This window comes from Martes martes, assembly GCF_963455335.1.
Source record: "Martes martes genome assembly, chromosome: 2".
NCBI classification, from domain to species: domain Eukaryota; kingdom Metazoa; phylum Chordata; class Mammalia; order Carnivora; family Mustelidae; genus Martes; species Martes martes.
The window spans coordinates 197525208-197548985 of NC_137889.1; the positions used below are offsets into that span (position 1 = coordinate 197525208).

Below are 23778 nucleotides of genomic sequence, written 5' to 3' on the forward strand. Positions count from 1 at the left end.
CCTCTGTTTTCTTCAAGAAAAGATTTCCTAGAACTTAAAGGTCATAGCACACTTTTACTTTCACCTGGTTTCGGTTTCGGTTTTGGTGACACTTTGTCTTAAAAAGGTGTCGCATTTTAATTTTGATAATTAATCTTCCAACTTGGGCTTGCTACAGACAACCCTTCTCCCTTAGTACATGTAATGTACCCAAACAATTTAATATAATGCTTAAGAGGAATGCAAATGGACATAGTTTAGAGAACGGAACAGTGCTGCATAAAACTCCATTCTAATATAGAGTTCATAAATAAAAGCATAGAGAATACTTGTGGCATTCTCTGTGTCTGTTTTCAAATTGGTTTTAGCAGACTTTGAGGTACCTTGAGAGTTGCCTCCTGGAATGAGTTGTCTTGAAGGAAAAGAACAGAGCTCCAGATTCCTTGCCCACCTTCAGCTACAAATTTTGCATTACCTGATCTTTTCATTTGGCAACAAATGGTTACTGTGGGCCAAATCTTGTTCTGGCAGATTAGATATATTAAGTCTCTGTGGTAAACTTGTTTGGAAAAATAAAGAAAACTAGTTCAACTGAAAAATGCTTAAGAATACTTTGGAAAGTCATGAATAGAACAGAGGGGGGACTAAAAGGGCTCAGGTTGAGAAAATTGCTATTTGGATTTCTTAACAGGGCCCATAATTTTTCCACCCCAAAGGACAGATAGCTCTGATGTTACAAATAGCCAAAGCCACTGACCATATAAAGACAGTCCTGGATTTTGTAAAGAGGATAGAGTTTTCAGGGAGCTGCGAAACACTGACCCCCTCCAATTCCTTGATTGGGTGAAAATGTGCTCCTTTTGTATTTCGAGAGCTGGTAACTTCTACTTCTGAATCATTTCTGAGAATCAGTTGATGAGGCTCAAGTTCTCTCAATACTTTGAGCTAAAAGAAGTTCAAGTGACATGACATCTGAAAACGCCGTTTAGATTCGAGTTCATTGGTGTGTTTTACTATTAAAGTATTTGGAATACACAGTATCCAAGCCTGTTTCAGTTACTGAAACTAAATTCAAGACCCTTTCAGTGCAACTGTGAACCCTCGTTAACCTCATCACTTCAAAGGGAGACAAGCTTTTTCGACATTCAATTTCCTACAGATTCAAGTGCATATGTATTTGTATGAATGCAAGGGTCGAATGTATGCATTCATCAAATAGTAATAACCCTCTGATTCAGCTGAAGTGTTTCGGCAATTGCAGCTTGTACTGCTAAACCGTTGTCTCCGTTTTTACTACCCGTTTACTTTGAAGACATTTCAGTATAGCAGCCTTTTCTGTACTGAATCTGAAAATGAGGAGAAAGAGTTATTAAAAATTGAACACGTTTTGTGCACTGGACCTGTTAAAGGAGTAGGCACCCGGCATGCATGCTCCTCACTTACTTGGTTATTGTTCTTTGGATCTCTCTCTTCTCTTCTTCATTTAATCTTTGAAGGATGGATTCCAGGAGAGAAAAATGAAAGTTAATGTACTGAGCCACCTGGAAAGGGAGGGAGAGAACAAACAAACAACAACAACAAAATGAAACAAAAAAGAAAGCAGATTCTGCGAGAGGTGCTGAGTCAGGAGGAAGCAAAGACAGATTCGGGGTGACAGTATCCATACATCACTGCTAATTTCTTCTGCATCTTTATCCATGAGGAAAATGCGAGCATTCTCTTTGGAAGGTCCCTGCAGGAGCCTGTGCAGTAGCGGGACATCTGTCTTCTTTAGCCGTCTCCGCTCTGCAAGTGAAAAAAAAAAGCATCAACGATAGGCAGGAATCCATCCTAGGGAAAGAGAAGAAGGATAGCTCATCCATTCATTTTCCTTTTTTAGCTCACATTGGAGGAAGACCTAAAAAGAACATACAACAGGAGGCACTCATTCAAATGAGTAAATTAAAATTAAAACCTTTAAAAAAAAACTACACATGGACTCCTTTTTCTTGCTATCTCTTAAATTTGATTTGTATCTCAGATAATTCAGTCTTGCCTTTGTTTTGGATAATCAGACAAATCTCCAGTTCCACTTATGCTCTTATCAAGCAACACTCCCCAGAAATTATGATTTTTCATTCATTCATTCAACAAATTTTTATTGATCCTTTCCTAGTTCAGTTACTGTATTTTCATCTTCCCAGTTGTTCAGGTCCAAAACTTTGTAATTATCTTCAATGACTCCCTTGTTGCTCATCCCAATCCAATCCTTGGATCTTCCTTAAAAATGTATTCATAGGGGCACCTGGGTGGCTCAGTCAGTTAAGCATCTGCTTTCAGCTCAGGTCATGGTGCTTGGGGTTGAGCCCCCGTTGGGCTCTCTCCTCAGTAGGGAGTCTGCTTCTCCCTCTCTCTCTGCCCCTCCCCCTGCTCATACACACTCTCTCTCTTTAATAAATAAATACATAAATAAAATCTAAGAAAAAATATATTCATAATGTTTTTCACATCACGGGTATTTTTATTGTTTCATTCATCTAAGGGCTTCATTCATTCAGCCATTAAATAATGAGATGGGAAAGAAAATAAATTCCAATCTGGTATATTCCCAGAACTTCAAATTTCCACCCGCCTAAGCACTTCCAACTTTCTGTCAAAATAGTTTCACATCCGTGATTTCATTTTTATCAGAATGAAACATGAGCAGACCACAGCGCCCTTACATTCATCTCCTTTCCTCCTCTCTCAAATATTTTTTGAGTTCCTACTATGTTTCAGGCATTGTTTTCTGCGCTGGGCACTTTATAATAAAAGCCAAATAAAAATCACTCCCCTCATGGACCTTACATTCTGAGGACATAAATCTTCTGAGGAAGATAAACCAGTAACACATGTCATGTATTCGTGATAAGTATTCAGAAGAAAAATAAAGCAAGGAGAGGGGTAGAAAGAATGTGTATGTATAAGTAGGTGTGTACAGGGGACAAGTATACTATTATGGATAGGGAGGCTGAGAAAGGCCTCGCTGAAGATGTAACATTTGAATAAAGACTGAAAGAGATGAGGTATGGAACCATGGAGCTATTTGGGGGAAGTGTGTCCCAATCAGAGTGAGTAAATAAGTTTGTAAATGTAAATGTTTGTAAATGTAATGTAAAATGTATGTAAATATACATCAATCATTTGATGTATATCAAATCATCATATTATAGATAAAATTGTATCTGTCAATTATTCCCAATTATTCCTCAATAAAGTTTTTAAAAAAAAACATACATGCTATTGTAACTTGAAACTATAGAGACAAGTGCAAGGCAGGAAGTAAAAATCACCTGGAATCCCAGAACTCTGAGACAATCAGCTTTACCCTTCATGTAGCCATCCCTTAGAATACGTCTTTATGCACACACACAAACACACAATACATAAAGGGGGTCATGTGAAACTTGCTATTTTTGTTGTAGTCATGTTTTAAAAAATGTTTTACTTTTTTTTTTTTTACTTTTATGTTCCTCCTTTTTCCACCCTCTTCTCCACATCACCCTAACCCCCTAGCTGGGTAATCAATGTTTGCGATTTGATATTTATTATTTCATACCTTTCTCCCTGATCATACGATCTTATATACTACATATTGAGATGGGATTTGTAATTCTTTTACAAAAATCAGATCAAAGTATATACATTTGTAGGCGTGTTGCATTTTTTCATGTAATCGATATTATGGAATTCCCTCCATTTAACTGGTATACATCTAACACACTCCATTTAATGGTTGCCTAATAACCACTTATTTTATCATTCTCCTATGATAGGTGACTTTGTCTTTAATTTTTGGTCATTAAAAATAGCCTTGCACATAAATCTATAGGTACTAGTCCTTTTATTTTTGTCGAGTAGATTCTCACCGGTGGGATTGCCAGGTTAAAGGATATGTATCCTGTGAATGTTAATAATGTTAGAACAAGTCCCAAGAAAGTAAAGACAGTCATATTTCACCAGAATTGCATGAAAATATCCTTTTACCCTCCACCACACCAGACATAGGTAGAATCCTTCTGAAACATTTTGCCAATCAGCTAAATGTGAGATAATATTTCATTGTGGGTTCTGTTTTCATTGAATTGCCCTTTGTTATCATTTTGCAAGAACTCTGATATTATAGGTATTAATCTTTTACCTGATAGTTTTCATAATCTATTATTTGTATCTTTTATATTTTTATACAGTCTATTTCTGCTTTTTATTTTATACCTTTTAGTTTTTTTCCTAAACAAGTAGCATATGAATATATTTGTACATACACACCCTTAGATTTTTTAAGTTATATTTCTTATATTTTAAGCTTTCAATTTGTAAGGGCTTTAATTTTGTATATTTTCAAAGACCTAATTTTCATTTTCTTCAGTTGTCCTGGCATCCGAACCAATTATTTTTATACCATTCCATTTCCAGCTCATTCTGATACTCAACCTATGACTGGGGATATTTCTATAATTTAACATACATTTTTTTTCAGTTTTAGGGTTTTCAAAAAACTCATTTCAGTATTGCTTTAGCTTTTTCTCTAGTCTGTCTTTCATCCCTGCTCCTGGCACCCCACATGTAGCCTCTTCCCAATGTCTTCAATGTCTTGCTGCCAAGCTTTGCTCCCTACCACTGAGCTGTGCATATTTTCTTCTACTGTGGGAGAGAAAACACTCCTACAGTGTGGCAGAAACTGTGCTAAGAAAGTGGTAATGACAAGGTCAGAGTGAAGTGGTATGCATTGATGACTCCAGTAAGAGAATGAGAAGGGAAAGCCAGAAAGAAAGAGGTATAGATATCAATGATATCAATTCATAACAATGCTTGGGAACTTTCCAGAGACACCCCCCACCCACACCCCGCACTCCTGTGCCCTGACTGCCACTCAGGTAATTTAATGTCCGGCCAACAAGCAAACTGTTTTGTATTATAAGCTCTTCTAGGATACCTTATTCTTGAGTCATCTTCCTCCGAAATTGTGAGATATGAATAACCTAAAACACCCTCCCTCCTTTCCTTCTTTCTTCCTTTATTCTTTCTTCCACCGAATCTCAGCCAGAGGCAGAAAACTACAACATCCTGGAATCCTATAAAAAAGAGTGATCAAGCTTACCTCCTGTTGCAAAAACAATGTAAAGTGCAAAATCTTGGGCACTATTTTCAATCTGTCAATGGAGAAAAATAAATGAACATGAATGCTTTCATCCTTGATCGACTGATCATTATCAGATATTTTCTAAGCTAACCAGACCCAAGTTATGTACCTGCTTCCTCACTTTCATTTTGCACTTTTAGACACAAAAACTTCTCTGCTCCCTAGGAATAGTGTAATTTCTCAAGCTCAATTAGAAAAAAGTGTGAGATACATAAAAAGAATTCTTCACAACTGAACAACTTAATTTAGATTCACATGTTCATAGGTCTTTATCAGAAGAGTGAATTTATGTATCTACAGTTAAATTATATACAAGAGAGTTATAGCTCAGTTTCATGATAAAGTTCACCTTAAATTTTTGGAGAAGTTGCTCTATTACATCTTCAGTCCTCATATTACTGTTTATTCTGACCTTGGTTTCTGATCCAAAGGCTGGAGTGAAAATCGATGTCTGGGAAGAAAACAAAGTCCTTAAAATTACATCAAACTAACAAGAATCAATATGTTGAACCCGGCCTTATTATGCGCAAAGGAAAAAAATCCCAAATCACCAGTTTAAAAAATTTTGCTCTCTTGTGCTTGCTTTCTTTGTTATTGGTGGGATATCATGTATCCTTTTAAGCAGCTTTACATTGTTTCTAGAGTAAGTTAGGTAAAACATCATTTGAGGATGTTCAAAACATTTTCACTAGATAATCATACCATTCTCCCCCGTGGTTCAAGATTTTAAAATAAATCAAGTATACCCAAACACAAATGAAAAGTAACATGAATAGTGTTCCCAGACTCTAAAAATGAGGTGGGATCAGCAGACACGGAGATGGGTGGGTTTTGGGGTGACTCGATGGAATGTTAGATGAGCCTTATACTGGGAAGTCGGTAAGTAAATGTCAAAGTGCGTATATTCACGGCATCTCCATGAATAGAAATATGGAGAAGGAAATAATTTTTCAAAATAGATGTATGGAGGATGTCTGGAATAAACCCTTGCTGAAGATGAGAAAATTCAATGCTTGTGCACATTGTGAGGCATTGATGGGTCACTGTGTGACACATATGACCTGTGTCGATGAGCTCTATGGCACCTGGAGACCCATATGATCGTCTGGCACCAAGGGGAGGGTAGGTAACATATGTGATTCGATTTTGTTTATAGGAAGAATCTTCATGGAGTTTGGCAACAGTGGAAGATTAGGACTCGGAGACCTAGATCAGAATGTCTTACAACTTCAACTTTGTCAACCCACTAGACGTTAAGGCCTGAAGAGGCTTCTTTAGGATTTCATTTATAAAATAAGAGAGTGGGACTAGATGGTCTCCAAGAGCCCTTCCAAACTGCCAACATACAATGAATTTGGAATCATGTTTTTCAGAGGTTGAGATCAGTTTCCTTGGCCAAAACACACAATAGAAAAAAACCATTTATTATTACTGTACGGATAGAAATATACCGTATATACAGGTCAAGTCAGTAGTCTTAACTTATGTACAGATATTATCATCTGAGCCTCTAATATGGGTGTTGTTCATGTCCTAATGATATTGGTGTTTTCGTGGGGTTTCGTGACATAAAAACACATCTTACGACTCTATCAATTTAAATTCCTAGATGCTGCTTATGGCTCATCCACTGATAGAGTGCTTCGGGGCTCGGGGGTTTGTTCCGTTTTCTTGCTTATTAAATTGCAGCGACTGGCATCTGTAGGACCTCGGTGTAGTTCTAGCTGGATCTCTTTTAACCAACAACAATAAAGCTAATGTAAACTGCATTCTTCTTTTGGGCCAGACATTGTGCTGCGTGCTTAGCTTACCTCATTCCTTTTAGTCCCATCCACCTTGCAAAGTAGGAAGGATAAAGGAATGACAGCTAAGTGATGGAGGTATGTTTTAACTTTGCTCAGCAAGAACTGGACATCAGGTGGTCGGGCTGCAGCACCCAAGCATGTAGCCACTACATGGTGTTGCCAACTTAGTGCCAATGTCGTTCTTAGCACGGGGGAGGAGGGCCCGTCTGGAAGCTGCTCGTCTGGAACAGGGTGGTTTTCACAGCCTTCTTTAACACAAATCAGCCCCACAAGATGATGATGACACAGTGTAATTATGAGGCATAGAAACCAGGGCAATTGGTAGTTGCACATCTATAGGGGACTATCAATATTACTTTATGGCTAAGAGGAAATTCTGGAGCCAGGAAAATGCCTAATTTGAACGGAGAATTCACAAGGGAGGTTTCTCCCCACCAGCCTCCAAAGGCATGCTACAGCTCTGTTCCCAAGGGTAGAAGACGGAATCGGGCAGAAAAGCCTTCCAGGAGAAAAGCTTCAGAGGAACGAGTTAACATTTTGTATTAAAGGGCTTAGAATGGTACCTGGCACAGAGTAAGTGCTTTTTAAGTATTTATTAAATGAATGGATGAATCATTGCTGAAGTACATGACATGAAAAATTTGAGTTTTAGGAAAAAAACGATACATTTCCTACCTTCAGCAAAGTGAAATGCCTTAACAAAAACTGTGGAAAGGCGCTCATAAATTTAACCCATTAAGTGAAAAATCAGAATAGAAATGATGTCTAAAGTACAACTACGCGTGCATAAGAAAATATGTGTATATGTACAAGGCCTGGAAGGGAACGTGGAGAAAGGAGAAATTTGATTTATTGGAAGAATAGGTGTGTGGCTGGCTTTACTTCTTTATTTAAATCATGGTGTTCAAATGTACTTTGAACTCCTCTCTGTTGTAGCACTTACATTATTCTAAGGCATTAGAATAATGCCATTTGTTGATGCGTTGGTTTCCTTACCCGAGACCTGAGCTCCGCGTCGGCAGGGACCTGCACTGAGCCATCTTGCTCTTGCCGGAGCTCGGCACACAGCCAGCCCCTGAGACAGGGCTCACCCATCGCCTTGGTGAGTACTGGAGTTCTGGACTCAGACAAAGCTGGATTCAAGCTCAGAGCTGCTACTTAAAAGTAGGGCGCCCTAACAAATGACTTCACCTCTGTGAACCTTACTTACTGAATGCATGTAAGGGAGGGAAAGTAACGGTACCTATTTCAAAGGATTGTTTCAGGGGTTGAGCTAATTCATCGAAATCCAATTTAAAACAGTTGAATACCTAACACATAGAGAGTGCCTGATAAATATTAGACGACTACGAGTTTATCGTGACTATTTTTAATTGTAAGTCAAATTGAGGGGCATTGTTAGGAAAACAGACATTATTTTCAGTGACATGAAGGGAGCTACAACTCACTTCATGGTTGTAGAAGTGCCCGTTAATGGAGGCCCTGTGCTTCTGTCTCTCTTTTCCGTCCATCGCTGGAGGCTTCATCCTTTTTCTCACCAGCGTAGCTTCACTCATGGTTCGATAGAGCAGTGGGGATTCTGGCTCTTCTCCTGCATAAGGCTTCAGAGTGCTACTGTGATAAGATAAATAATCTGGGAAGGATAAAGGTTATAAGGCCACATCATTTAGCCGCCTACCTCTTTGGGTGGATTTTAATATGTATTTGGTAAGAAAATATGTAGCTAAGCAGTAAATTATAATGTTTTCAAACAGTAGGAAACAGTGTTCCATTTTACCTTGGGATTTTAAAAAAATTCCTGTTGTACTTAGCGTGTCATCCAATAGGCATGAGATATTTCATCTTCTTCTAGCACTGGTGCTTAGATATCGATAGGTTTTTATGGTATCTTTGATGCCAGGATGTTGAATTTCCCCTGGGTTTAGAAGAGTGTTTTTAAAGGGCAGACGGGAAGGACCCTTATGTAAAAGATGCCAAGAGCCATTAGACAAAGATAAGGGAATCTTGGAAGGAGCATCATGTTTGTTATTAAATATGGGTTGTTATGGAGACGGCAGGAAGGACTGTGATGAAAAAAGCTGGGAACAAATGAATAAACATTGGAAGTTGTTGATAGATTCATGAGGATAATGTCGGCAGGATACCCTTTTCCATCAAAAATCAGCTTGGTAATAGGACCACCCCAGAACGAGAAACCCAGCTCCCAGCCTCAGGCATCAGCTACCCCCTCCTTGGATCTCCATATGTTATGTGAAAACCAAATCTATGTAAGATACACAATCAGGTCTGACACTTAGCAGAGCTTCAGTAAATGACACCTGCTAATATTACTACTATTACGTCGTCATCATAGCTCCCGAGGTTACATGTCGTAGAAGCTGCTATTGACCATTGGTTTGTCAAGTTCGATATGAACTTACCTGATGTTCAAGTTGATTTCTCTTTCTAATAAGCACTTGAAACAATTCTATCAAATACAGTGATCCCAGTATATCTTCCTCTTTCTGGGAAGGAGTGTTATATAAATATCTATTAACTAACTAAAACATTCAACTTCTAAAAAGATGTTGAATCCAACCTGAGGGGATTGGTCTAACATAAAAGGCTACTGAGCATAATAAATGATCCTAATTCTTCAGAAAAATATTGAAGAATTTTATGTACACAAATTTATTCAAACCGTTAGCTTTCCCTAATCTAGTAAATCTAAGTGGCTTGATGTAATTTTAAAAATCACTGTATTTTTATATAGTAAAATAAGGTTCTTAAACATCATATGAGCACTGTAGGGACGTAAGTTAGTATGACCCTAAGAGATGTTTTTAATATGAGAGATTTATTAATTAGAGTTGTAAAATGTTAAATTTCAGAGAAACACTTAAGATTCACACCTTACATTAAAAAAGAAGTCTCTCCATTAGTTAAAAATTTGGTACTTACCTTCTTTGGAGTTTGTTGCTTCAGATGCTGGAATCTGGGTCCTGTCCAGATCACTGATGTGGTAAAGATCATCAAATTCCCCCCAGCGTGTCATTCCCCTGAAAAGTAATAAATCTTGTAATGATATCAATTCTATTCATATCATGAGGCACATGGTGTTTTTCAGATATACAGTATTAATATAGTATTAAGGGCCTCCATAGGTAAGCATACCCTAAATTATAACAATTTTATGATATTATTAAAATTGTATTTATACCAGAATGGTCAGTATGTGTTTTAAATACTTTCTGTACTGCTTTTAAGCAAATCTGATATAATGATTCAGTTATACCCTGAAAGCAAGGTTATATAGATGCTATAAAATGTGTATGCAAATAGAATTAGTAGAAATCATCATAATCCATTGTTCCACAGATATCTCGCCATGCTCTTAGGAGAGTTTAGATGTAAAAGTGTTCTTTCTGCCAACATGCTTTGAGTGACTATTGTATTCGGAGCATTCGTAGGTGGAGTGTTCTCAGTAAGTTGTGCCTATCTTTAAGGTTCCAAATTCAGGGGGACAAACATGGCTCAGCATATGAGTGTTTGGCCCTTTTTGCCCCCTAACCCATCTTAGTAGAAAGTACCAGGGTCTTTTGTTTTGTTTTGTTTTGTTTTAAGGTTTTATTTATTTATTTGAGAAAGTGAGAGAGAGCACAAGCAGAGAGAGAGAGAGGCAGAGGGAGAGGGAGGAGTTTCCCAGCTGAGCAGGGAGCCCGATGTGGGACTCGATCCCAGGCCTGAGCTGAAGGCAGACACTGAACCCACTGAGCTACTCAGGTGCCCCACTTTTGAAAGCATCAGTTTTGAGCTCTGGGTAATTCGAAGTCACCCACATACAACTGTTGCACATGACTACAGTTGAGGGCAGTTACCCAGAGCTGTTCAAAGAAAATTGGATGGAACTTGATGCAGGTCTCATAGTGTAACTTGCCCAAGCACACGACAGTTAGTGCGGCTCTGACTGCTTCGGGGGGTGTACTGTTGGTAAATTTAAACTGTGGGGAAGTTTTCTGATGAGATGCAAAACAAAAAGGAGGTAGTAATTTGATAAACAAATGGAATGTGGTCATTTTTCTACCTGTGCTGTAAGAAAAAAAAAACAAAAACTACATTCTTAAGGTTATTCAAATGTACGCCTGTCTGGCTTCTGTTCTCTATGTCATTCTGTCATGATTTGTACAAAATGTGCCAAAGCTGATTTTATTAAAAAACAGAACTGAAAACTGGTGCAAGTAAACATAACCTCAGTAAGGCTGGGTTGTTGTTACTGTTTTTGAGAAAAATTGTGGAAGATTTTTGAAACAAAATACTTGGACCAGATAGGAAAGATCAAAGTACCGCCCACAGGATTGTTTCCATAAAGGATCACAGGTGGTCACAGTTCAAACAAACTGATTTTTATTTAAGCTTCTACCACTCCCTCTAAGCTGACTCAGGGTGACTCATTCCAAAGATAATTAAAACAAGTTAGCATGACAAACTGATGATGCTCTCAATGGGTGAATGGAAAGACCCAGGCCCTTCCTACCACTGAGTGACAACTTCCATGGCTTCTCCTCTACGTCCACCCACTGCAGATCCCCCACCTGGCACCCGGTGGGAGCAGAGGGAGAAGCTCTGCCCACAGACAGGAACTCAGGGGCGCCTGGGTGGCTCAGAGGGTTAAGCCTCTGCCTTCGGCTCAGGTCGTGATCCCGGGGTCCTGGGATCGAGCCCCAGATCGGGCTCTCTGCTCAGAGGAGAACCTGCTTCCTCCTCTCTCTCTGCCTGCCTCTCTGCCTACTTGTGATCTGTCAAATAAATAAATAAAATCCTTAAAAAAAAAAAGAAGTGAGAATGAGGGACTCACCCCTTTGTTCACAGGATTTCCTTCAAGGCTCAGAATTTAAGCAAATGCCACGTTATGGGTGGCAGCCAGAGTGACTGTGTCTAGGACTGGACTGACACAAAATAGGTCCTCAGGTGGCCCTGTGCTCTGCTAGGGAACCAGAGGCTAAGGAACAGCCATTCTAAATCATGCTGCCCCTTCCTGCAGGGTGTTGAGCTGGTTCCCACGGAAGATTCTTGGCTACTTGACCACAACGGAATCTAATCTGGGTCTTGAGTGTGAGAGGGGTAGCATCTCTTTCGGATCATTCTCCACCTCCAGAAGGATCTGATACACCTCGCGGGTGCCCTTCACTTCGAATGTTCCGGGAAGTTTCATTGCTGTGGCAAAGGGCAAGCCAAGTTCTCTAGGAAGTTCTTTCTCAACTTGAAATGAAAGATCATTCCTGTTTTGTTCACAGCAATGTTCTTGCTGATAAACACTGAAAAATGCTGTTGGTGTCGATGGTGTCACATCATGAGAATATTCATTTTTAACCTGCCACCGTGTATGGAGAGGCATCAATATTACTCTGCCCACCTGGTCTCTTGAAACTTGTGCCCAAATTGAGGATTTTTAGGAACAAGTATTTTGAATTTTAATTCAATTCAATTTTAATTTCAAAAAAATTTTTTTCAAAAAAAAAAAAAGACTTCATGTGATAACACAAGTACCTCCCTGCATCTCCTTGACATCTTCCCTTAATGTTCCATACTTATTAAATTTTCATGACTTGAATAATGAAAATGCATCAAAAGCAACCGGCTGCTCAGAGAACTTTGCAACGAGTTTTTAGGCATATGAATGATGATAGCTAATTTTGCCAAATTCATATCTTGCACAGTTATCTCAATGTGGAGCCCAGGGTTAATTTCTCCTTTTACAGGGAGCTCCGAGTCATTTAGAATCATCAGCCCCATCAGTCGTCTGGTCTCTGAAGGTGAGGGACACAGGGCTTCATCAGGCTGCCTAAGTCTGTGGCTCCCTTCTGCTCTTCCACAAACACTGGACCCTTCCCCCATCGGCAACACTTAGCCTGGAAGGGAGACTAGTTAGAAGCGGTAGATGGAGGCAGTTTTCACAACAGAGCAGAGGTTAACTTTACTACCAGGCTTGTGGGCTTGATTCAAGACTCTATTTTGAGGCTCTTCTTTATGCCGGGCACACTATGGAACACCAAGATAACAGATGAATAAGGTATGTTCCATACCCTGAAAAAGCTTGCAGGCCAGAGAGGTATGTGCATAAAATGCAACTGATGGCGTATTTTGAAAGTGACTAGAAAAATTGTCAGTGCACCTCATACCCATGAAAGGGTCAGGAAGGCTTTCTGTGGAATGTGCTACCTTGTTCCCTGACCAGAATCTGAAAAGACTGAGAGAACGGAGTCAGACAAATGGATGCTGAAAAGCAGGGAGACTTTCCAGGAGTCAGGCAAGGAAGAAGCTGCATGGTATGTATAGGGAATTACAAAATATTCAGAGCTGCTGGAGCATCATATCTGAACAAATCGGCCAGGTGCAAATCATAGTGGGTGTCGATGGTTTTTCCCAAGCAGAAGTGGGTCTCCCCTCACGATGATCCTTGGGCTCCCCCTGCTTATGGTGGAGGATCAGAGTAAGGAAAAAGTCCTGGCTCTCTCTTCGACCTCTCTTCCTAGAACTCCAGCCTATCTGGAAATAGATGTTATACATGGCAGGATGGGGAAGGAGAAGGCTCGGTACCCCCACATATATACTACAGGGAGATAAGTTGGAAAGTTGAGGATTAAAAAGGAAGGAAAGTAGGGAATTAGGAAGAAAAAAGAAAAAAAAATTGTATGTATGATTCCTTCTGGGAATATTTATTTTTCTAAAATTTGCAGAGGATAATGAAAAAAAAATCAGCCCAACTTCTGTATTCAGGGTACAGTTGCATAAACCCACACAGAGGATGGTCTTGTGCGGTTACTGAACTTCAGGGGCACTTTGTTGTGCTCTGTTGAATAGGACCAGGACAATCAGGTGGAGCATAATTAAAGCTCCTTTCCAGAAAGCAGGAAGAGCCTTCTGTTCCAAGGAGAGGACAAATTTACATTTTATCCCCTTTTGGTGACCAGGCCTAATGGAATCTTGCCTTTATATTTCGTCTTTTCTAATAAAGGAATTCAGTCTTCTGGGAGAGAGCAACACAGCAGAGTGGTAGACCTGAGGTCTGCTACACGGTGTTTGGAGATTTTGCACAAATTACCCAAACTCTCAGAGCCCCGGGGTTCTGAACACCTACTTCACAGAGTTGCTGGGGATCAGATGAGATCGTGTTACAAGCATTCGGGCTCCCAGCTTTAGGAGTCCACACAATGAGGGCAGGTAAATATGAGGGTCATCCTCTGAGATGTTAAAATATGAAAAACAGCTTACCTTCTGGAAAAGACATCGGGCGACTTCACTTTAGTAAAAGAAGGGATTTGCTTCTCATCTTGGATTTTCAGTTGTATAGGCCGTTTTACTCCCCAGGAAATGTCCAACATTCCTTCAACGATTGGTTCTCCATCTTCTGTCTGGGGAAGAAAACAATCGGCTCAAACATGGTTTTTGTATTATTTATAGAAGGTAAATCTTTTAACTGAAAATGTAGAAATCAAGTCTGTAAGACATCTTAGTAAATAAAAATAAATCCTCCAGTGAGGTTCTTTGGTTTTTCAATTTATCCTCAAAATAATTCCTTTTTGGTAATAGCTATAACTAGCCAAGTCATGGTGTCCTTGATGGGTAATGACACACCCACCAGAGGGCGCAATACGTGGAAAATGCTTTTCTGAACTCCACGATTTTTCAATGAGCAGGAAGCTTAATTCTGTTATCTTCAAATCATAGCAGAACTAAACACTCTACTAAACTAGGAATCAGAAGAACAGCTCTTCAAAGACTTAGTGGCTGTTTCTTCACTTCTGAATGAAAATTTTAACTCACAAATTATGCAGAATGAGCGAAAAATGTATGAAAACATTGTTAAATGTGTAACAGAAAGTATTTATTTGAAAAAAAATCAGAATCATTTGACTAGTTTTTAAGTTGGAAATATAACAAAAGAAGGAAATTCTATGCAAACATGGATTGTGAGGGGCGCCTGGGTGGCTCAGTCGGTTAAGCATCAGCCTTCAGCTCACGTCATGATCCCAGGGTCCTGGGATCGAGCCTCTGGTCAGGCTCCCTGCTCTGGAGAGACTTGCTTCTCCCTCTCCCTGCTGCTCTGCCAGCTTTTGCTCTCTCTCTCTCCATCTCTGTCAAATAAATAAATAAATAAAATCTTTAAAAAAAATCAATTGTGAGCATTTACTTACTCTGTAGATGTAAACACTAATACCAAAGCATAGTTCCGCAGAACTTATTTTGTAATCAGTTTTTCTCTTGTCTATGTAAAAGCCTTTCCGTAATTAAAGTAACATGTTGTCATTATAGAAATTTCAAAAAATATAGAAATGAAGAGGAGTCATATTCCAACCATCCAATAACAACTACAACATCTAATAACTACTGTTATCATGAAAAATCAATTATTAGAAGACGTAAATGACTCAATAAAAATGACTTTTTATTTGAGAGGGTAATGAAAACTCCAGACTCTGGAATCAGACAGACCTGTGTTCGAACCCTGGCTCTGTCACTTCCCAGCTGCGTGACCTTGGATGAGATGCTGAGCACCTTTAAACGTGCTGCTTCTGAAGAAGGGACATATAATAATCCCTGATTCCCAGGACCCGATATTTAATAAGTGCTCAATAAACATTATGACTTATTATTTCTTCGGCTGATAAACTTATTTCCGAGTCACTCCTGAAACAAAAATGTGCTCCTTCTCCCACTTCTGAGTCCACGGTTTAGATTACTCAGAGATCAGGTTACCAGTCAGCTGTTTTTAGCAACCAACCAAGCGTAATTTGGTCTCTGAGATGGCAGCGTGTGATGCAGTTCCTACATTTTAGCTATTGATGCAGAGCAACCCTTCTTTGTTTAATTATACTTCAACTAATCCCTTACAGCAAAAATTCATGGAAACCGCTCTTCTATGACGATCTAATTCTTGCTTTCAAAAAGCAATACCCCAGACTACTATCAGCCAATGCTAGGTTTTCTCACATAAGGAGTATTGGAATATTTTTTTTTTTAATTTCACAGAGCATCTCTTTGGAGATTAACTAAATAAATGATCACAGAAGGCTTGTATACACTTATTTAATCTCCTCTAAATCTGTAGGCCTCTTCTCTTCTAGATCTATGCCAGTATCCTTGGTGATCTCAAGGTCCCTATACATTAAATTAATCTAAACTAATGGCTTACAACTTTGTATTTCCAGCCCAAACCATCCCCTGAACTCCAGGTGTCCAACTGCTACCTGACATCAAGCTTAGTATCTTCCTAATTAACTCTTGATCTCACTCCCACAAATATTTTCCTCTCCAAGTCTTCCCCGTCTTGGCAAATCGCCCCTCACCCTTCCAGTTGCTCAGGCCAGGAATTTTGGAGTCGCCTTTCATCTTTCTTTTGTACTCAACATCTAATGCATTAGCAAATCCTATTGGCTCCACCTTAACAACACATCCCTAATGTGACCACACTCACTGTACCCACTACTATGATACTGGCCCACACCACTGTCATTGTTTGCTCGGGTTATTGCAAGAGTCTTCTTTCTCATTCTTCTCTTTGCCCTTTCCTATACGCCCTATCGCTAGAGAGATCCTTTTAAAATGAGACTTTTTAGATAATGTTACTGTTCTATGCAAAACTCCCCCGTGGCTTTCCACCTCATTCCAAGCACATACTAAGGTCTTCGCAATGATCTCCAAGACCCTCACACCCTGGTGCTCTCCTTTCCACAGTTGTGTCTCTAGCTGCGTTGTCCACTAATGCTCCATTCTCATAAACCTCCTGTTCTACTGACTTCCCTGTTCTACTTCAATTATACAAGCCAGGCTTGGCCCCTTACTCAGGCTGCTGTCTCCATTTGTAATGTGTGTCCCACAGACTTCTGTGACGTTCACAAAGTTCACAAAGTCTTCAGTTGAATGGTCCTCTTCCCCCACCCCCCCTTAGATCCCTGCTTTGCTACTGTCCACAGCCTTTATTACCACTGGATATATTGCATGTTTTGTGTCTTGTCTGTCTTCTATAATGTGAGAGGCATAAAGGCAGGACATTCTGCCCAGTTTCTTCATTGCTGTATCTGCACCTTCTAGAACAGTGTCTGGCACATGGCAGACAATCATTATTTGCTGAATTAACCAGAGATTAAGAAAGCTACATATGATCCTCCATATTTTCCCTTTGAACAATGTCTGTTTTTGTAACCAAGGATATTTAGAAAATTCTGAATTCTAACTTTATTGACCAGTAAGTAAAGATAGAAAGATTAAGCAATCGTAATTGTCTCACCGTGTACTTCACTTCATGTAATTTTAAAAAAATTAAATGACTTTTGTATTGTAAGTTGAACACTGTTCGTAGAATTGGAAAGTGCATGCCTCAAATCATGTTTGTAAGATCAGAATTCATACATTTTCCCAAAGGAAACAAATATCTTAACATCATGAAATTTGTAGAAGCTTCAAGTAAAATATAAACAATCTTTTTTTAAAGTTTTGACCTTTTATTAAATTTTCCTAAATTATCTTTACAATTATATATATTAGAGATCTAAGATATAGGACAGTATTGAAATAAAAGTTATACCCATTACTTTGTAAAGGGATTAGTTATTTCCTTCTTCTATCTATTACATTTGGGAAGATAACTGAAATGTTCAATTGACCTAAATCGCTTAACTTCTCTAGTAAAGGCCAGAGTTGTTTATAAGTTTCCTTCTGTCCCAATGGCAATTTCAAGCCAAATCACAGTAGCCTAAAGCCAATGCTGTATCATCAAATTTGAAGATATGAATCAGAGGTAGAAAAGTCTAAGGTTCCCAGGGACCAGGAAGATACCGTAAAGATGTGACGTGAGTTCCATTAGGATACAAGACTGAGTGGAGAGACATGGAGAATGAAGCATTCAAAGAAGGAGAAGAGGAAAAAAGAAAAATCTAAGGCCAGTTTGTAGAACAGCCTGCCATTTGCACTCCTAAAAATGCTTTCTAGTTTCAGGACTTTTCTGAATTGTTTCTTTCACATCTTAACATTTGTTTTAACATAGTACACATCCATTGGAATCTAACTGATGCATCTTAACGACCAAATCAAACTATGTTACTGTCTGTATCATATTTATTTGAGCAACCCCCCACTGGTGTAGACTTAAGATATCTCCAAATTCTATTACAAATGATGTCACCGTGGGATGACACCACCTTCTCTATACGTTCTGGTACATTCATCAGAAAGTATTATGATAGATTTCCAGTGGAATTGCTGTGCAAAATAATTTTTATACATTGTTTTAAAACTAGAAAGTAAATAGTTCATTATAATAACTTTAAATGCTTTCCTATCCCTAAAACTGCTTTAAAAGTCACATGTGCCAGGACTGGGATCTTGTGATAAAGTCTAAAAATAAAAATAATGATCAAGTCAAAGATTCACCTGTTTGTCTAGACCACTTGTGCTGCTAGATTATGGACTCCAATTTATCCTGATCCCTTTATACCTTCATGGAATTTCTTTCTGGGGGATCAAACCGTATTGTATTTCTTTGGTGGGCTTACCTGTCCATATAAAATATGCAGATTTTTCTGGTTCCCATAAAAAATGTTATAGGTCTTCAATAAAGAATTGAGTTGTTCTCTAAAAAAAAAAGTTACATTTGGTTACAATCAGGCTTTTTCACAGTAAAAGGCGACAATAGTACTTTCAGTTCATACAGGTATGACAAAGAAATGATTCAACGGAATCTACACTGTTCTGTCATTTTCATTTACTGCTGGTCATTGAAAATGCAGTCTTCTTGGGACATCAACAAACACTGGAGGGGCTAATTCATAAATAAATAAACAAAGAAGGGAAAATGACTCAGGGCAAAGTGGTGGGGAGACTGTTCTATGACAGGAGACAGACACAAAATAGAGATATGGTTTCACATTTCTTTTTGCTTTTGCAACGTTTAACCAGCTTAAATTAAGTGCCTAGTATGTGCCTGATGTCATGTTTCCTTCACAGGGTTTAGTAACAGTTCAGAAATGGTCACTGCTCCCACGTTACTAATCCTTCATGGCAGGTGGGCTCTGGCAGTGGGAATACTGGTTCCTGCCCCTCCTCTACCCTTCCCCTGTGCCTTCACAGCCTCAGATCCTCACCCTCCTTAACTAACCTATTGGTCCGAGTCAACTTCTCTCACCTGGGTTACTGCGACAGTCTCAAAGCCTCCTGTATCTGTAGTCTGTTGTTACAGCAGCTATTATTTTAACGCAAACCTGATCATCTCTGTCTTCAGCTCAGAACTTTCCAGTATCTTTTCATTATTTGGGATAAAAGCCAACATCCTTCCAATGACTTAAGAGGCCAGATGTTATCTGGACTTCTCTTTCCCTTTGATCTCATTTCCCACTATTCTTTTTTTTTTTTTTTTCATTTCCTACTATTCTTTTCTTCAATCACTGCACTCTAGCCACTGGCCTCCTTAATGTTCCTTGAATATGTCAGGCACACTCTAACCTCAGGGCCTTTGCACTTGCTGATCGCCCTATCCAGAATGACCTCTCCTCTTACTCCCCACCCAGTGACACACTGTTTACACATTTTCTTTAACTTTTTACTCAGAAGGCACCATCTCAAGGAGTGCTTCTGACCACTCGATCTAAAGGTTTGCCTTCTCCCAACATTCATACCTTGCTTTCTTACCTCTGCCCCTTCATCACCTCTAACCTTGTACACATTTAACATATTTGTCTGGTATTTGGTCTCTCTCACCATAGCTCCACGAGAACAGATGTGCTTGTGTGTTTTGTTTGCACTATATTCTGTGTGCTCAGGAAAAGTGTTTGGTACATAGTAAGAACTCTATGAACACCAGTTGAATGAAATGATCAGAGAAATTCTTATTCCTAAAATATGAAACATACCAAATAAAGGGGGGAACGCTTTTTTATATAAGCAGTTTAATGGGGGGGGAAATCTCATATTAAATTTTCAAATATATCATTTGTTAAAATTCTTACAATCCTCATTATCTTCTCCCTCCCCAAGAATACTGGCTCTTTAAGGCGGGGATTTTGGTCTGTTTTATTCATTATTGTCTTCCCAGTGCTAGAGCAGAGACTTTTTCATAGTAGGCTCTTAACCAATGAATGCTTACCAAATATTGAATGATGGAATTCATGCATATTGACTTTTATGCTTGAGACCATGTAAATGCACTCTTTCCATCTGACACTGTAATTTTAATGAGCACATTTGCAAGGTTCTATACACTTCACACAATCACCACATAAAAAGATTCTACAGAATTCCTCCATGCTATGGTTCCATTTCCAACTGAGTTACTTTAGAATTTCAGTGTTAATGAATATTTCTGTTCTAAATATCATTGCACACACAAGGGACTTGTTACCTTGGAGTCACTACTGTGGGATATTTCCTAAAAATTATTGTACCGGTAAGGAGTACGAACACGTTTATGGCTCTCATTATTGAGTGCCAGGGAAGCATATAGAAATTTCTGGTTCACTTGGGATGCAACTCCTGATATGCTGATCTGTGAGGGTTGTTATTAAGGCAAATGAATTTTTATATAATCTTATTCCCTCAGCTTCTGTTTCTGATAAAACTTCACAATAAGACACGGTACAAGTATCCTTCAAAGTATTTACTTCAGGACCATGTATAATTAGAAGGTATTCTCTGGGATCAAACCACTTGGAAAATGTTTCTGTACCTGAACAGAATGTCACTAAACCTCCCCCCACAGAAATAAGATGACTCAGGGAGTCAGCAAACTGTGGTCATGGGCTGTATGTGTTTATCAATGAAGTTTTATTATGATATAGCCACACGAAATGGTTTGCTTATTCTCTGTGGCTGCGTTTCCGCTGTAACTACTGAGCTGAGTAGTTGTGACAGAAGCCATATGACCCACAAAGCCTAAAATACTTATTATTTGGCCATTTACAGGGCAAGTCGGCCAACCCCTCCCAATCATAACATGGGGTAGTGAATACTACAGAAGTTGTCCGTATTTTTCTTAGCACAGGTAGGATCATTCTGACTGAATATTAATGGCACTTTGAAAGGACTCCAGGGTGTGAAAGAGTAGTAGAGCTCAGTAAAATGAAGAGTTGGGATAAAATGAGGAATTAGGGAAAAAAGCTCACAAGTTATGTAAACAACTCTAACAAACCTATAGGTTTCAGTTGTATTCTGAGGATGGGCGAGAGCTTTAAGAGTAGATGTTGCCTACAGTGAACTTTGGGGAGGAACTTTGGGTGGGATTGAACATGAACAGTGTGAGGCGCTTGCCAGGCAAAGAGGATGTTCACGAGGACATGGGGTTATTTCCATAGCTTTTGTGGAGAAAGCGCAGAGCATCGGGATTCTAAGAGTAGAACATGCAAATGGGGAGTGGTGAGCGATGAGCCAAGAAGTAGGTAGGAACCTCCTGAGCTATTTTAAGAAGCTTAAAATTCTACCCTGCAGGCAGGAGCAGCTGCCAAACACTGAACATTCTAGGCAAAAGAAAGACATGATGATAAGGGCCCGTAGGGAACTTACAGGAGACGGATTTCAGGACAAGATAGAAGCAGAGATGAGTGGGACTACTGCAACGGTACAGGCGTGGGGGAGCACAGGAGCAAGGCTGTGTTCCGTGGAAAGATGCTCAAGGGTCCCACGTGCACAGAAGGGCATGAAGTCTAGATGCGTCCTTAATAAGGACAGGGATTACCTGATTTAGGACACCGGAAGGGAATCACAAAAACGTTGCCCACGCAGTCCCTAATCAGGAAAGGGGGCAGTGATTTGATACACACTGTGCCCTGTCAATGGTAATTGTAACAGATTTTCTGGATCCACTTAAATGTTACATATGGCCTTTCCTCCCCTCAAGAAAGGAAACAAATTTCTGTGCACCCTCGGTCTCAGCCACCAAAGAGTTCCCCGCCGGTCCTGGATCAGGCTGCTCGGGTTGCTAAGCAACTATTCAGCTGCCCTAACAAAGCTATAAAATGGGTGAGAAGAAATGGATTTCAGATCCAGTCTTCTCAGTTTACACATCTGTGATGTCTAGAGGCCACAGGGATGCCCAAGAAATAGACGTAAGGTTCAAACAGACTATACACTTTATATTTGATCCAGAAGACATTGATTTTCCTGATAGCTTGGTGTTTTGGAACATGAAGTACTGCATTGTAATATATAACAAGATTTACAAAAAAAAAAAAATCGACCAGTATATAATAAGGATAGTGTTTTAAAGATTTATTTATTTATTTGAGAGAGAGAGAGTGCACGCACACACACACAGCCGGGGTTGGGGGGAGGCGGGAGAAGGGGCAGAGAGAGAAGCAGGCTCCCCACTGAGCAGAGAGCCCGACACAGGGCTTGATCCCAGGACCCTGAGATCATGACTGAGCCACAGGCAGTCGCTTAAGGGACTGAGCCGCCCAGGCGCCCTGATATGGAAAGTGTTTTAAGAAAACTGAGGAATGGCAAACTTCCATATAAACTGGACTTCTAACTAAATGAAGGGGTAGAAGGATAACCTTCTCAAGAGGAAGGTGGCACTGTGCACTGGCAGTGCCGAGATCAGATCCCGATAGAGGCTGATGGACACACAGAATTATTCACAGCAGTTCGTGGAGCGTGCTAACCGCAAGACTGGACACGGGGATGACAGGTGCAGCACCAGGATGCAGAAGAGGGCTCAGGGCTCCTGTTCCTTTAAGGCTCCCAGCTTGGTTTTACGAGCAATAGTGCATCCAGAATTAACTGTAAAATGCTTGGGTGTACTTTGTACTTTGTGGCCTGAATTGCAGCTGCTCAGCAGATGGGAATTACCCGCACGCTGACATCTGCCATGAGTAATGGACTTAGCAAGAAATGAGTTCCTCAATCTTATCATGCTATTGAGCTGGCCGGAAGAAACAATATTTATTTGATCTTATAAAACTGTAATATTCATGGACACAGGACAGCATGATGGATGGAACGGAGTTATGCCTTGCATCCATAGACAGAATGGATGTCAAATATTAGTTGTAATGAGAGTTCTTGCTCTTGTTTTAGTAATGATATACAGTGTAATTAAGTGGATATCCAGTCCCTTTCCTGGAAACCAAAAACCCTGTCTCACTCTTTGCCAAGTGATTCTTACTATTTGGACCCAGTAAAGACAAACCAGAAACACTGTTGCACGATGTAACCTAACACAAACTTCAGAGGCTCCCAGGAAATAAACCAGAAAAAAGTACAGCCCAGTTTAGCCACGGCTGTGCTTCCTGACTTCATGAGACTTCTGCCCCATGGAGACTTGCTGGAAAATGTCAGGGTTCCCGATCAGGCGTCCCCGAACTGTGTTGTGACCGCAGCCTTAGAAACAGCATTCTACTATGCATATTGCTGTGTTTAGGAGCAGGAACCTAACCATCTGAAAGAGTATCTTTAAAGAGATGAAAAATTGAGGGAGAATAAAAATGTTATCTCGCTGTCTTATACTTTCGGTTCTCCACCCAACACACATGGATTTTGTTCCTAAGGTTAAATTTGAGATATGGGATCAACAATTTCGTGGTAGGTTAAAAAACTGAATTTAAAACTTACCATTTGTAATAGAATAACTACGAATGAAGCACGTAAAGGTGACCCAGCTGGGACCTTGTGCCGGCAGTCAGGACGGGGATCTATTTTATGGGTTGTAGTTCTGCCTACTTCTCAAACTTTATATAATAAGTGCATAAAGCATTTATAATATTGTCATAGTTTTACTTCCATAAAAACATAATATAAACTCCTGTATGTTTTTGGAGGTGGAACCAGAAACTGGGACAACAAAAAAATTAGGAGAGCCTTATCATGAAG

The 23778-nt window shown here is 39.6% G+C and overlaps 1 protein-coding gene across 4 annotated transcripts in view; it reads right to left on the minus strand.

Annotated features, from left to right (window-relative positions):
• Nucleotides 1–959: 959 nt before the first annotated feature.
• The window catches only part of RASSF6 (Ras association domain family member 6), a 42449-nt gene continuing 19630 nt past the window's right edge, over nt 960–23778 (minus strand). For 2 of the 4 annotated variants that reach the window (XM_080797324.1, XM_080797325.1), the window contains exons 3-11: nt 18477–18555; nt 14197–14336; nt 9886–9983; nt 8394–8578; nt 5490–5591; nt 5099–5150; nt 1646–1764; nt 1423–1520; nt 960–1325 (exon numbers count right to left, since the gene is read on the minus strand). In XM_080797324.1, coding sequence (XP_080653450.1) covers nt 1250–1325; nt 1423–1520; nt 1646–1764; nt 5099–5150; nt 5490–5591; nt 8394–8578; nt 9886–9983; nt 14197–14336; nt 18477–18555 — 949 coding nt within the window. In that variant the 3' untranslated portion in view covers nt 960–1249. Of the gene's footprint in view, nt 1326–1422; nt 1765–5098; nt 5151–5489; nt 5592–8393; nt 8579–9885; nt 9984–14196; nt 14337–18476; nt 18556–23778 lie in introns of all 4 variants that reach the window. The other 2 variants (XM_080797322.1, XM_080797323.1) reach the window with 1 other exon arrangement.